The sequence below is a fragment of the Dermochelys coriacea genome, chromosome 12, assembly GCF_009764565.3.
Source record: "Dermochelys coriacea isolate rDerCor1 chromosome 12, rDerCor1.pri.v4, whole genome shotgun sequence".
Lineage (NCBI taxonomy): Eukaryota > Metazoa > Chordata > Testudines > Dermochelyidae > Dermochelys > Dermochelys coriacea.
Window position 1 is genome coordinate 9,453,620 of NC_050079.1, and position 14,240 is coordinate 9,467,859.

At 37.2% G+C, this 14,240-nt stretch overlaps 1 protein-coding gene across 6 annotated transcripts in view; it reads left to right on the forward strand.

Annotated features, from left to right (window-relative positions):
- MBTPS1 (membrane bound transcription factor peptidase, site 1) overlaps nucleotides 1-14,240 on the forward strand; it is a 50,659-nt gene that overhangs the window by 32,605 nt on the left and 3,814 nt on the right. For all 6 annotated transcript variants that reach the window (XM_038368562.2, XM_043495041.1, XM_038368565.2 and 3 more), the window contains exons 16-20: nucleotides 1,173-1,329; nucleotides 2,382-2,506; nucleotides 3,663-3,740; nucleotides 7,686-7,826; nucleotides 13,756-13,887. In XM_038368562.2, coding sequence (XP_038224490.1) covers nucleotides 1,173-1,329; nucleotides 2,382-2,506; nucleotides 3,663-3,740; nucleotides 7,686-7,826; nucleotides 13,756-13,887 — 633 coding nt within the window. The remainder of the gene's footprint in view (nucleotides 1-1,172; nucleotides 1,330-2,381; nucleotides 2,507-3,662; nucleotides 3,741-7,685; nucleotides 7,827-13,755; nucleotides 13,888-14,240) is intronic.

Below are 14,240 nucleotides of genomic sequence, written 5' to 3' on the forward strand. Positions count from 1 at the left end.
TACCTCTTATTAGGAAATGTTTTATTACAGAGAGAGTGAAGAATTAAGGTGCCTCGATAACTAGTAGCAAGTTAACATGTCAGTTGTTTATTCCAGGGTATACAAGTATATTTTTCCAATTACATTTCCTGTGGGGCAAATAAATCACCTTCTTATTTTGTTTGATTATTTATAATAACATTGTGACATACTCAGGGGCATATCTAAATGAAATAACCAAGACCGTTTTTTAATTTTCTGCATCAAAAAAGCAACAAGAAGTCTCAATATTTTTTTTAATCTGGCTATTACGACTTCACAGCAGCTAGAGTAATAAAAGATTGTATTTGAACAGAAGGAAAACATGGAGATAGATCACTAAGCTTATAGTCTTCTGTATTAAAGCAAGCAATTACTATTCAAATCTTTACTGTGTCTTTGGCCAGGATTATTCTTCATTCTTGTATTATCAAGCATAAAAATTAAACTTATCATCAAAGTAAGAAGCATTACATATTAAAGGATACCCAATCTGTCTCATGTAAAGACTTAATCACTGGTTTGTGAATTTACATTAGAGATGTTACAGAATTCCTCTTCTTCCCCTACATATGCACAGCTTCAAAATAAACGCTGATCCATGTAATATTCACTACTGAGTTGTTTTCATGTTGGTATTTTCTTACACATATTGTTGAAAGAATATGTTTTAATGGCTGTATGTTCCTGCTTATGCTGGCAAGTCACTTCCTGTTTTAATGGCTGTATGTTCCTGCTTATGCTGGCAAGTCACTGATTTTGTTTGAGAGATTTTAAGGTCTTGTCAAAGGGAAAATCTTGGCTAAAACATAACTATAGAGTCACTATCAGTGCATCCTTTATTCCTTACCATAACTTCCTCTGTAGCATGACACATTAAAGGAGTTGGTGGTCTTAATCCAGTACCTACATCCTAGAAACCATTATTAAAATTGACACTTATTATTGGCATTTTTGAAAGAAACTAGGGATTGAAAGGAAATGAGACTGACACCCTTAAAGATGGCTCCTTCAAGTCAGTTTGGAGCATATTGTTAGGACAGCATGGGGACACTGCACAGATGCTACCTTCTGCATGAGTTCTGTAGATAGAGGTAACAATACATTGGTTAGATCTTCAGAGATTATGAATTCTGTTTGCTTTGTTTATGTAGGGACCTTACTGATGGTGGACAGTGAGGAAGAATATTTTCCTGAAGAAATCACCAAGCTAAGGAGGGATGTTGATAATGGACTCTCGCTAATAGTGTTCAGTGATTGGTACAACACTTCAGTGATGAGAAAAGTCAAGTTCTACGATGAAAACACAAGGTATCAGTTTGTGGGGGAGGGCCTGTGGGAACCACAACTTAATTGCTCTTTATAAGGAGGTCATCATAAAAAAAAATAAACTTGTCAATTGTCTTAGATAATGAAGTAACATTATTTTAGTATTTGCACTCTTTCCCATAATATGTATAAGGAAGGGAATACTGCAGATGCTAAATTCACTTTGTCTTTATCAAATGGCACGTTTTTAACAGCAATTGCTGTAAATGTATATATAATATTAAGGCAACATATATCACAAATATGGAGACTAGAAAAAGCAATGTCTACTTAAAAAAAAGTTCTCAGTTGTCAGTTTTTGGGAGGAGAATGGGAAGGAGAGCATAATTCTGAATGGTATCAGTTAGCTAAGTGACCCAGTATTCAAATATCTGAAATAATTCCTATATATTTTATAAAGGGGAAATACGTTAGCATCACTAATAATGGAAAATTTAATATTTGTGGGTTAAAAATAACTAAAGATTAGAAAACTCATCAGTCAGCTTTGTGTTATTTTTAACCTAGAAATTATCCAACCAATTGTTAACAAACAATATTTTCTGTTATTGGAGACATCAGAAGTTCCTTATTCTCTCAGACAGCTTTTAAATGATTTGGGCCATTGGCTTTTTTCCTTCCTTGCCAAACCAAGTAGACGTGTCAAAATATTTTATTTCAAGGTGTTTTTTGTCCTGTTCTGCTAAAGCACACTTCGTTTCACTGTAAAGCTGGACCACGTTGAGAATTTCACATTTGTAATGTTAATTAACTTAGGCTGGGATTTTCAAAGGAGCCTAAGGGAGTGAGGTGCCTATATCCCATAGAAATGCAATGGGATTTGGGAACATAACGCACTTCAGACCTCTTTGAAAATCACAGTCTTAGTGTTCAAACTGTCACCACCAAATAAACATTAACATTTATGTCCTTGAATTTACTGATTGCTTTGGTGCATTCTGAATATCATCCAGGGAGATACTGGACTTCTGTCATGAAACAAAATTTTGGATCTCCTATACTAATAACCTGTGTCATGCTCTTAATTTTTGTAGGCAGTGGTGGATGCCAGATACTGGAGGTGCTAATATTCCAGCTCTCAATGATCTTCTCTCTGTCTGGAACATGGCCTTTAGTGATGGGCTGTACGAAGGAGATTTTACCATGGCAAACCATGAAAGTAAGTCATGGAATACAATACTTGATTACTCCAAGAATAGTATTTTCTTTGGGGAAATAGTTATACTTATGGGACATGTGACTTTCAGAGATGCTGCAACTCTAACACCCCTATGAAATTATATGAAAAAATCTATTAGAAGATTTTAGTTTAATATCTGTATAATAAACTCTATGGTCTTCTTTGTACTTGCATTCCAGATGTAGTGCTTAGTGTTTTATTTATTTTCTAATTTTAAATTATAATTACTTACTAATTATAAATATACAGATATCAAGTTTCAGGTTTGTCCTGTTTTAACTTAATATTTTAAATTGAATTTTGAAGTTTTCTCTTTAAAAAAAAATTCATGTTTGGAGTCACTCCTCAAAACATTCCACTTTTGACATGTGTATATAAATTTTGGATGTTCTTTAGCACATCTTGTCCTCTTGACTTTTGAATTCTCTACCCATAATTGATTGATTTAAATATGTCTACCCATATTGATTGATATTTTTCATTGTTTGAAGTTATAGCTATTATGATGGATAGTCTTGTGGTGAAAGACACTGGACGGGGGCTCAAGAAATCTGGAATCATTTTATGGCTCTGCCACAGACTTTATGGTTGACATTGAACAAGTCACTTAATCTCCCTTTGCATTAGTTTCCAATCTTCTACTTGTGTGTTGTTTCCTTTTTTTCACATCCTTTGTCTATTCTGTTTATTTAGATTGTGAGCTCTTCAGATCAGGGACTGCCTCTAATTTTGTTTGTACAATCCCTGATTGTTGGTGGGGGCCATTGGAATACAAATAATAATTATCCTTCATAGTGATAACAGCTGCTTGTAAAAGATAAAATAATTAAGCTTCTCTTTTGGGTTTGGAAAAGATTATAACATTGTAACTTCTAAAATGAAAGTACACTTGAGTGAAATATATGAAATTAAATATTTGAAAGCTTTTCTTGGATATTCTTTAGTAGTTAATTGAAAAAAAAAACCCTTATGCAGATTATATGGTGATTTTAATCAGAATATGAGAACTCATATAAGCTTGATTGATGCATTTCTTTTCTTTATTGACCTTCACAGTTAACTGAATAATGGGGTGGGGGGAAAGAGCATTCATTGTTAGTCTGTGCATTGTAACTTCATATGTCTGTTTTTTCAGTGAATTATGCATCAGGATGCAGTATTGCTAAGTTTCCAGAAGATGGCATTGTAATTTCACACACTTTTAAGGACCAAGGTATACAGCTGCATTTCCTTATTTTTATTTTTATTTATTATTAATGGTATTTCTAGGTCGGTATACAGGTAAACATTTATAATTGAGTGCAAAAGTTACCAAAAATATACAGAGTAATTCAATAGATAGGTTGTTTCTTTTGGTATAGCGTTCTTACACACAGCTTAGGACACAGGTACAGGCATGCTTTTAATACAAGACAGTTATATGCAACTATATACACAAATATTTATTGTAATACTGCTGTCTCTGTATATCTGTATATACACTTACAGATGCAGCAGAAATTGTGTGTGCATCTGGGTGCATAGGTAATTATTAGTGTCCTTTCTGCGTGTGGTTTTGTGCAGTTTTACTTCAGACTGTGTGATAGCTGAAGTCTAAATGTCTTTAAACTCAGACTTGGTCCTATCGAATTTGACTGTATTTTCTATTTTTTTATATTATCTTTAGCTATAGCTCAGTTGTAGCATTTTCTTTTCCAAGCCATAAGTTGGTGATGCATTTGTCATACAGCTATAGCTAATGTTTTGAACAAGTATCACATTTTGTTGTTAACAGTTATCTTTGAGAACTCATGGAGGACAAGTGAGGTCCCAGAGGACTGAAGAAAGGCAAACAGTACCTATCTTAAAAAGCAAGATTAAAGAGGAGCTAGGGGATTATAGACCAGTCAGCTTAACTTTAATACTTGGAAAGATACTGGAACAAACTATTAAGCAATCAATTTGTAAACACGTAGACGATAATAGGGCTATAAGAAATAGCCAGCATGGATTTGTCAAGAATAAATCCTGCCAAATCAACTTAATTTCCTTCTTCTATGGAGTTATTGGCCTAGTGGATGGGGGAAGCCGTGGACGTGATACATCCTGATTTTAATAAGACTTTTGACCCAGTCCCGCATGATACTCTCATAAGAAAACTAGAGAAATGTAGTCTGAATGAAGTTACTGTAAGGTGGTGCATAACTGGTTGAAAGACCATACTCAAAGACTAGTTATCAATGGTTCACTGTCAAACTAGGAGGGCATATCTAGTGGTGTCCTGCCGGAGTTAGTCCTGGGTCTAGTACTAGTCACTATTTTCATTCATGACTTGGATAATGGCATGGAGAGCATGCTTCTAAAATTTGTGGATGACCCGAAGATGGGCAGGGTTGTAAGCACTTTGGAGGACAAGATTAGAATTCAAAATGACCTTTACAAATTGGATAATTGGTCTGAAATCAACAAGATGAAATTTAATAAAGACAAGTGCAAAGTACTTCATTTAGGAAGGAAAAATCATATGTACCACTACAAAATGGGGAATAACTGGCTAAGTGGTACTACTGCTGAAAGGGATCTGGGGGCTATAGTGGATCACAAATTGAATATGAGTCAGCAGTGTGATACAGTTGCAAAAAAGAGACTGATATCATTCTGGGGTATATTTAAAAGTGTGTCATATGTAAGACAGGAGGTAATTGCCTTGCTCTACTTGGCACTGGTGAGGCTTCAACTGCAATGCTGTGTTCAGTTCTGGGTGCCACACTTTAGGAAAGAGGTGGATAAATTGGAGAGTCCAGAGAAGAGCAACAAAAATAAGTAGTTTGAAAAACCTGACCTATTAGGAAAGGCTTAAAAAACTGGGTATGTTTAGTCTTAAGAAAAGAAGATTGGGGATGGGGATGGGACCTGGTAACTCTTCAAATATGTTAAGAGCTGTTATAAAGAGGATGGTGATCAATAATTCTCTATGTCCACTGGAGGAAGGACAAGAAGTAATAGGTTTAATCTTCAATAAGGGGGACTTAGGTTAGATATTAGGAAAAACTTTCCACATATAAAGTAGTTAAGCTGTGGAAGAGTTCAGAGAGAGGCTGTGGAATCCCCATCATTGGAGGTTTTTAAGAACAGTTTGGACAAGCACCTGTCAGAGATGGTCTAGGTTTACTTAATCCTGCCTCAGCACAGAGGTATGGACTTGATGATCTTTGGAGGTCCCTTCCAGCCCTACATTTCTATGATTCTGTGATTCAGCAGAATATCTTCCAGGATGTAATAAATTCCTTTTTTATCATACTTTGTCAGAAGTTTCCTGTGAATTTTTATGTATATATGACTAGAGTGTTTTAATCTGTGGGCAGTCACAGAAGATGTGTGTGTTGTAACTAACATGTCTTTGTCCTCTTCAGATGAAGTTAGGACTTTGAGTTTATTTTGTTGATGATTACTAGGATGTAAAAGAGGCATATAATAACTTTCCATTAGAATTCTGCCACAGTGGAGAAAAGCTGAGTTGTGTGGGTATTTTGGAAGATGTTTAGTACTCAGGAGCTCTGTGTTGTCGTTTTTTATGTTGACATATATTTCAGCATCATTCAGAGATGCATGAAGTTTGGTAATTAGTTTGTTAGGTCTTCTTATTTTTCTGAATCCCTTTTAGTTCACCTTCAAAAGAAAGACATTGCTGTATGTTTTTCTAGTCTAGTCTGGAGATAATGTGTTAACTGGAGGAATTTGCAATCATTGGGTTTTTGGAGTTTACATTGCTGTTTCAGTTCTTCAAATAATCTCAGATTGGAAGCAGAGAAGCATTTTACCAAAAAGTAATGTTATGCATATTTTATAATACGTTTTGTTTCTTTATGGATCATGAATTTTTTTTTTCCTTTTTATTTATCATTAACTAAAAGTTTGAATGTATCTTACAGTGTAGAGTTAGTGGCCTTTTGAGTTACGAGTGCCTGATTTTAAACTAAATAGTTTTTGCTTTTTTGATAAATGTATCCATACCACCACCTGTCTCTTTGGTTTTTCTTCCTTTCCATATACAACTAGTTTCAATTTAGGTGCAAATATTCTGTTTACAAGCCATCCATTTAAATAGCCATTAATCATTAGGAGACTCTCAATCTTGTAAGTGACAAGCATCTGAATATCCTTATAAAGTTGCTTTTTAGATTGTTATTGCAACTGCCTCATAAGACATCATTGAGCCATAGCAGAACTTGACAATGAAATCTGTTTTGTTTTGTTTTTTTAAATAGAAACAGAAAAAAGTGAAAGTAGGTAAGAGTTAAAACAAAAGAGAAAATAGGGGGAAAGCATGTGAGTTAGGTAAAAAATTTTTTTTGGCATATTTCTCCATTATAAACTTAGTATTTTGTTCATAAATTGAAAGTTTAACAGGAGTTTAAATACACCAGAAGTTTGTAGTGCATAAACAATGAGATGCACACACTGGAAAGCCATTACCTTTATTCCTCATAACCCCTACTATTAAACACGTATATTAACATTCTTCAGTTAGAAATTCCATTTTGTTGCTCTTTACAAAGAGAGGGAATTCCTTACTTTGAGACTACTGTATTCTTGGTTCTTGCTTGAACGGTGCTTGGCTTCTAATAATATTTAAACATAGCAGCCATGTATGTGGATGTTAAGCAATATGTGTTGTAATGGTCAGTGTTTAAATTAGTAGATATTGCACGCCGTTGCAAGAAATTAATTTCATAAAGTCCCTTTAAACTCTTCACAAAAAAATTCACTCTTTCTAATGGAAAAAAAATCTTATGTAGAAAACCTTAATTATCTACTATTTTAAAACTTGGGAAATTAGGGGAATTGTAGGTGAAATTTTAGGATTTATCATTAAAGAACATTCAAGACAGTGAAACACTTGAGTCTTGATGCTGCAACTGCACTAAAGTAAAGAAAATAAACTCAGTGGGGGAATTACAAAACCAAGGCCTTGGAGTGTTTTTATTTGTTGCCAAATTTGTCTAGGAAATTTTCTCATGAATGTAATCTCAAATTAAGAGCCAAGAAACTGCATTTCTTGAATGTTTATTATTTATAACTTGTAAAGTGTGGGGGATTGTGTATCGTGGAGGGGGGGAAGGTTTAAATTGCATATGGCTTTTAGCAAAATTTAAAATTCCTTCTCCCTCTGTTCTAGGTCTGGAAGTTTTAAAGCAGGAGACTGCTGTAGTTGAAAATGTCCCCATTTTGGGACTGTACCAAATTCCTTTTGAAGGTGGAGGCAGACTAGTTCTGTATGGAGACTCTAACTGCTTAGATGATAGTCATCGGCAAAAAGGTATATGAACTGTGATATGCAGAATGACTTGCTTTTATATACTGACACCTGCGGAGTTGGCTGGTTTACAGCTCCCATCAGCAAAATTTATACTTGCTAAGAAAAAAAATCTGAATGCCACCAATCACAGGACAATTTGATTTCTTCATAGCTGTATTGAGTATGCTCTATCTAGTATATTTGTAAAATCCAATTATGGCTAGAAGAGTAACTTTGTAAAATGACCTCATTATATCCAGTTGTTCTGATCCTTGTACTTATACAAAAAGAAAAGGAGTACTTGTGGCACCTTAGAAACTAACAAATTTATTAGAGCATAAGCTTTCGTGAGCTACAGCTCACTTCATCGGATGGCATCCGATGAAGTGAGCTGTAGCTCACGAAAGCTTATGCTCTAATAAATTTGTTAGTCTCTAAGGTGCCACAAGTACTCCTTTTCTTTTTGCAAATACAGACTAACATGGCTGCTACTCTGAAACTTGTACTTATACAGATTCTTGTCTCTATTCTTAACCTGTTTCTAATAGAACATAGCATTACTTTGATATATCAGGGTGGATTTCCAGGATTAGCGGTTAAAAAACTTTTTTTTTTCTTGTAAATTGAGGGCATGTCTGATTTGGAGTCATTGAGACACAAATATAGTACTCCATGATCCTATTTTTATAATGCCATTTGCATAGTATAATTGTCATTTAAAGTGTATTTTTGCATTACTGTTTATCAGTAGGTCTAGCAAAACTTAAGGACTTATTAGCCTTTATCCTTTTCAGAGCATGTTTCAGTGTAGATTTATAATATAACTGGACTTCCCAGCTGTGCTGCCCTATTTTACTCTGCATCTCACACAGAACAGCTATGGTAACTCTGTGAGAAATTAAAGATTGTTCCTTGAAGAACCATTAATTATTTAAATTGATAGAAGAAAAGGAGTACTTGTGGCACCTTAGAGACTAACAAATTTATTAGAGCATAAGCTTTCGTGAGCTACAGCTCACTTCATCGGATGCATTTGGTGGAAAAAACAGAGGAGAGATTTATATACACACACACAGAGAACATGAAACAATGGGTTTATCATACACACTGTAAGGAGAGTGATCACTTAAGATAAGCCATCACCAGCAGCAGGGGGGGGAAGGAGGAAAACCTTTCATGGTGACAAGCAGGTAGGCTAATTCCAGCAGTTAACAAGAATATCAGAGGAACAGTGGGGGGTGGGGTGGGGTGGGGGGGAGAAATACCATGGGGAAATCAACATCCTCTACAGCAAACAGGGAAAGATTAAGAATGAGCTCTCAAAACTGGATACTCTCATAAAGAACCAACCTTCCACACAAACTTCCTCGTGGCTGGACTTTACAAAAACTAGACAAGCCATTTACAAAACACACTTTGATTCTCTACAAAAGAAAAAGGACACTAAGCTATCTAAACTACTATATGCCACAAGGGACCACAACAATGGTTCCCGTAACCCACCCAGCAATATTGTTAATCTATCCAACTATACTCTTAGCCCAGCGGAAGAATCTGTCCTATCTCGGGGCCTCTCCTTTTGCCCCTCCACCCCCACGAACATGATACAGTTCTGTGGTGACCTAGAATCCTATTTTCGACGTCTCAGACTCAAGGAATATTTCCAAAACACCTCTGACCAACATATTAACCCACAGAGACCTTCCTGCCAACACTACAAAAAGAAGGATTCTAGGTGGACTCCTCCTGAAGGTCGAAACAGCAGCCTGGATTTCTACATAGACTGCTTCCGCCGACGTGCACGAGCTGAAATTGTGGAAAAGCAGCATCGCTTACCCCATAACCTCAGCCATGCAGAACACAGTGCCATCCACAGCCTCAGAAACAACTCTGACATCATAATCAAAAAGGCTGACAAAGGAGGTGCTGTCGTCATCATGAATAGGTCAGAGTATGAACAAGAGGCTACTAGGCAGCTCTCCAACACCACTTTCTACAAGCCATTACCCTCTGATCCCACTGAGAGTTACCAAAAGAAACTACAGCATTTGCTCAAGAAACTCCCTGAAAAAGCACAAGAACAAATCCGCACAGACACACCCCTGGAGCCAGGACCTGGGGTATTCTATCTGCTACCCAAGATCCATAAACCTGGAAATCCTGGACGCCCCATCATCTCAGGCATTGGCACCCTGACAGCAGGATTGTCTGGCTATGTAGACTCCCTCCTCAGGCCCTTCGTTACCAGCACTCCCAGCTATCTTCGAGACACCACCGATTTCCTGAGGAAACTACAGTCCATTGGTGATCTTCCTAAAAACACCATCCTAGCCACTATGGATGTAGAAGCCCTCTACACCAACATTCCACACAAAGATGGACTACAAGCCGTCAGGAACAGTATCCCCGATACTGTCACGGCTAACCTGGTGGCAGAACTTTGTGACTTTGTCCTGACCCATAACTATTTCACATTTGGTGACAATGTATACCTTCAAATCAGCGGCACTGCGATGGGTACTCGCATGGCCCCACAGTATGCCAACATTTTTATGGCTGACTTAGAACAACGCTTCCTCAGCTCTCGTCCCCTAATGCCCCTACTCTATTTGCGCTACATTGATGACATCTTCATCATCTGGACCCATGGAAAAGAAGCTCTTGAGGAATTCCACCATGATTTCAACAATTTCCATCCCACCATCAACCTCAGCCTGGACCAGTCCACACAAGAGATCCACTTCCTGGACACTACGGTGCTAATAAGCGATGGTCACATAAACACCACCCTATATCGGAAACCTACTGACCGCTATTCCTACCTACATGCCTCTAGCTTTCATCCAGATCATACCACTCGATCCATTGTCTACAGCCAAGCGCTACGATATAACCGCATTTGCTCCAACCCCTCAGACAGAGACAAACACCTACAAGATCTCTATCATGCATTCCTACAACTACAGTACCCACCTGCTGAAGTGAAGAAACAGATTGACAGAGCCAGAAGAGTACCCAGAAGTCACCTACTACAGGACAGGCCCAACAAAGAAAACAACAGAACGCCACTAGCCATCACCTTCAGCCCCCAACTAAAACCCCTCCAACGCATCATCAAGGATCTACAACCTATCCTGAAGGACGAGCCATCGCTCTCTCAGATCTTGGGAGACAGACCAGTCCTTGCTTACAGACAGCCCCCCAATCTGAAGCAAATACTCACCAGCAACCACACACCACACAACAGAACCACTAACCCAGGAACCTATCCTTGCAACAAAGCCCGTTGCCAACTCTGTCCACATATCTATTCAGGGGATACCATCATAGGGCCTAATCACATCAGCCACACTATCAGAGGCTCGTTCACCTGCGCATCTACCAATGTGATATATGCCATCATGTGCCAGCAATGCCCCTCTGCCATGTACATTGGCCAAACTGGACAGTCTCTACGTAAAAGAATGAATGGACACAAATCAGACGTCAAGAATTATAACATTCAAAAACCAGTTGGAGAACACTTCAATCTCTCTGGTCACTCGATCACAGACCTAAGAGTGGCTATACTTCAACAAAAAAGCTTCAAAAACAGACTCCAACGAGAGACTGCTGAATTGGAATTAATTTGCAAACTGGATACAATTAACTTAGGCTTGAATAGAGACTGGGAATGGATGAGTCATTACACAAAGTAAAACTATTTCCCCATGGTATTTCTCCCCCCCACCCCACCCCCCACTGTTCCTCTGATATTCTTGTTAACTGCTGGAATTAGCCTACCTGCTTGTCACCATGAAAGGTTTTCCTCCTTCCCCCCCCTGCTGTTGGTGATGGCTTATCTTAAGTGATCACTCTCCTTACAGTGTGTATGATAAACCCATTGTTTCATGTTCTCTGTGTGTGTGTATATAAATCTCTCCTCTGTTTTTTCCACCAAATGCATCCGATGAAGTGAGCTGTAGCTCACGAAAGCTTATGCTCTAATAAATTTGTTAGTCTCTAAGGTGCCACAAGTACTCCTTTTCTTTTTGCGAATACAGACTAACACGGCTGCTACTCTGAAACCTTAAATTGATAGGTAATAGGTTCATAGAATCATAAAAGTTAGAGGTGTAAAAGACTTATCTGATCACACAGTCTATTTCCCTGCAAACCCTGCTTTGTCTAGTCTAGATTATAAAATTCTGAAGCAGTTGTTTTTCTATGATTTCCCTTGTGAGACTAAGCTACAGTCTGGTAGGTCTCAGTATCAAGAGATATTTCCTGATATTCAGCCTAATTTTCATTTTATTAATTTTATCCCTTTTAATACAAGTAATACATCAGTATATAACATTAAAAAATTCATCTCCTGACTAAATTTTCAAACCCAACAAATATTTGTAGATTATCATGTTTTATGTAAAATTGTCACTTAATGAAGGTCTTTTTCCATCTTTCCTCATAAATCACTTCCTCTATTTTTTTTCGATATCTTTCTGTTAATATGGTGCCCAGAATTTATCATTAATACACTGTGGTGACACCAGAGCTTTACAGGTTCACTAAAGGTTATTAAAAGCCTTTCCTGCAAGGACAGGTATTTTAACAATGATATAAGTAATAGAATGCTGTGCCTTTTGAACACTGATGCTGTTATATTTGGTGTAACTCTGTGTAGGAAGCAGACTGGAAAGCTTTAAATAATTCCATTAAATTGCCTTTAAGTTATGAATTAAGAGCTGTATCTCCTGCTTAAGACATCATTGACCTTAAGATGTTAAATTCTTCACATATATGAATACAAATCCTTAAAATGTGGTTGACTGACCTCTTTAAAAATCAAAGGTGAGGGTTTAAGTGATATCAGGATTATGAAGATTAACTTCCATTCCCACCAAATAGCTCTTCAAGCAAAGAAGTTCTGAGGTTATTTTCTGAGGTGGTGGGGGCTCTATGTTAAAAATGAATGAGAAGATTCACTTGTCCTTATTCTACAAACTAAAATTTCAGAGAGCTTGAGACCTGTGATCATAATTTTAGCAACAGCAAGCTCTACAGCAAGACCAGGACAGTTTTAGCAACATTTGAAACCAGTGCTCATGAGCAGTACTAAAGTGTAAAGAACACTCAGAAAGAAATTTGCTACTGCAGCATTTCCCAGCTTTTCCCATATCACAACTCCCTTTTCTATATTGGGATCACTGTGGGAGCTGCCTTGCCTATAACTGGGATGCTGGGGTCTAGGCAGGACCCCCATCCTACTTAGCAATATGGGAAGAGCAGAGTGGTTGGGATCCCTGATAATTGTTTGGCACACCTCTGTGGGGCATACCACCAGGTTGAGAACCTCTGCCCTTCAGAATCATCTCCCACCAAAAATATACTTTGTTCATGTAAGAACAGCTGCAGCTGTGACTCTAAATGATGAAAGCAAAGTTTTAAGCTTTGTGCTTTGTACATTTCCACATCAGTAAAATTGATAACTTTCATATACATGCAGATAACTTGCTGTTTTGGGGAATACCTCACTTGAGACATCAAAAGCTCTAAGTCTTGCCTAAACCAAAGTTCCCTTGCTTGACGCAGTTGCTGAATAACCTACTCTCAGCATTAAAAACTAAACGTTTGTTTAGTTCAGAAAAGAAGAAAATATTTTCCTTTAAAATTGAACAGTTTGCTGTAATTTCGACACTTTAAAACCCACCCCATATGTGAAAATGGGGATATTTTTTCTTAGGTATGCCAAGAGAAACAACCCTAATACTTTTACTACTTGTAAAGCAAAAAGAAAAAGAGAAACTGACCAGGTTTTAAAGCTTTAGGTATTCTATTTAAAACTCAGTCATAGAAATTTTAACTAACAGATTTCTTCTTTATTTATTTACTTATTTATTTATTTTAAAGTCCAAACTGTATCATAATGTATGTTATTTTGGGGGGTCGGGGGGCCATTAAATCCACACAGACTGCTTTTGGCTACTAGATTCTCTTCTTCAGTACACTTCCTATGGGGTGATGCCACCAAGTCTCAGTCATTCTGAAAACAGACAACGACCACCAACTGGAGCAGGATACTCTCTTCCAGAGAGGATGGAAGGTGAGAGTGTTGGTTACTTAACAGAGCCTGCTAGTATTTAGTACCAGCTTAATCCTGAGTTACTGCAGGAAATAGGAGTGGCTCCCCGAATGTTCCTGTTTTCTTAACATTGCATTTTCAGAGTATGAACATATTTAAAGACTTCAGTTATTGTTAAAATTACAATGAAGTAATTTTAAATACACAGTTTTTGTTGTCTGTAGCACTGTACGCAAACAGAATTTGGAGTAGTAGCTCTTGCATATATTCCTAATGTATACTGTTCTTCTAAGTTCAAACACCAATTGATAGATACAGTGTGTATTTAAAGCACTCAGTTTTATCTAATATGCTATCAAAAGCTAGAGATTTTA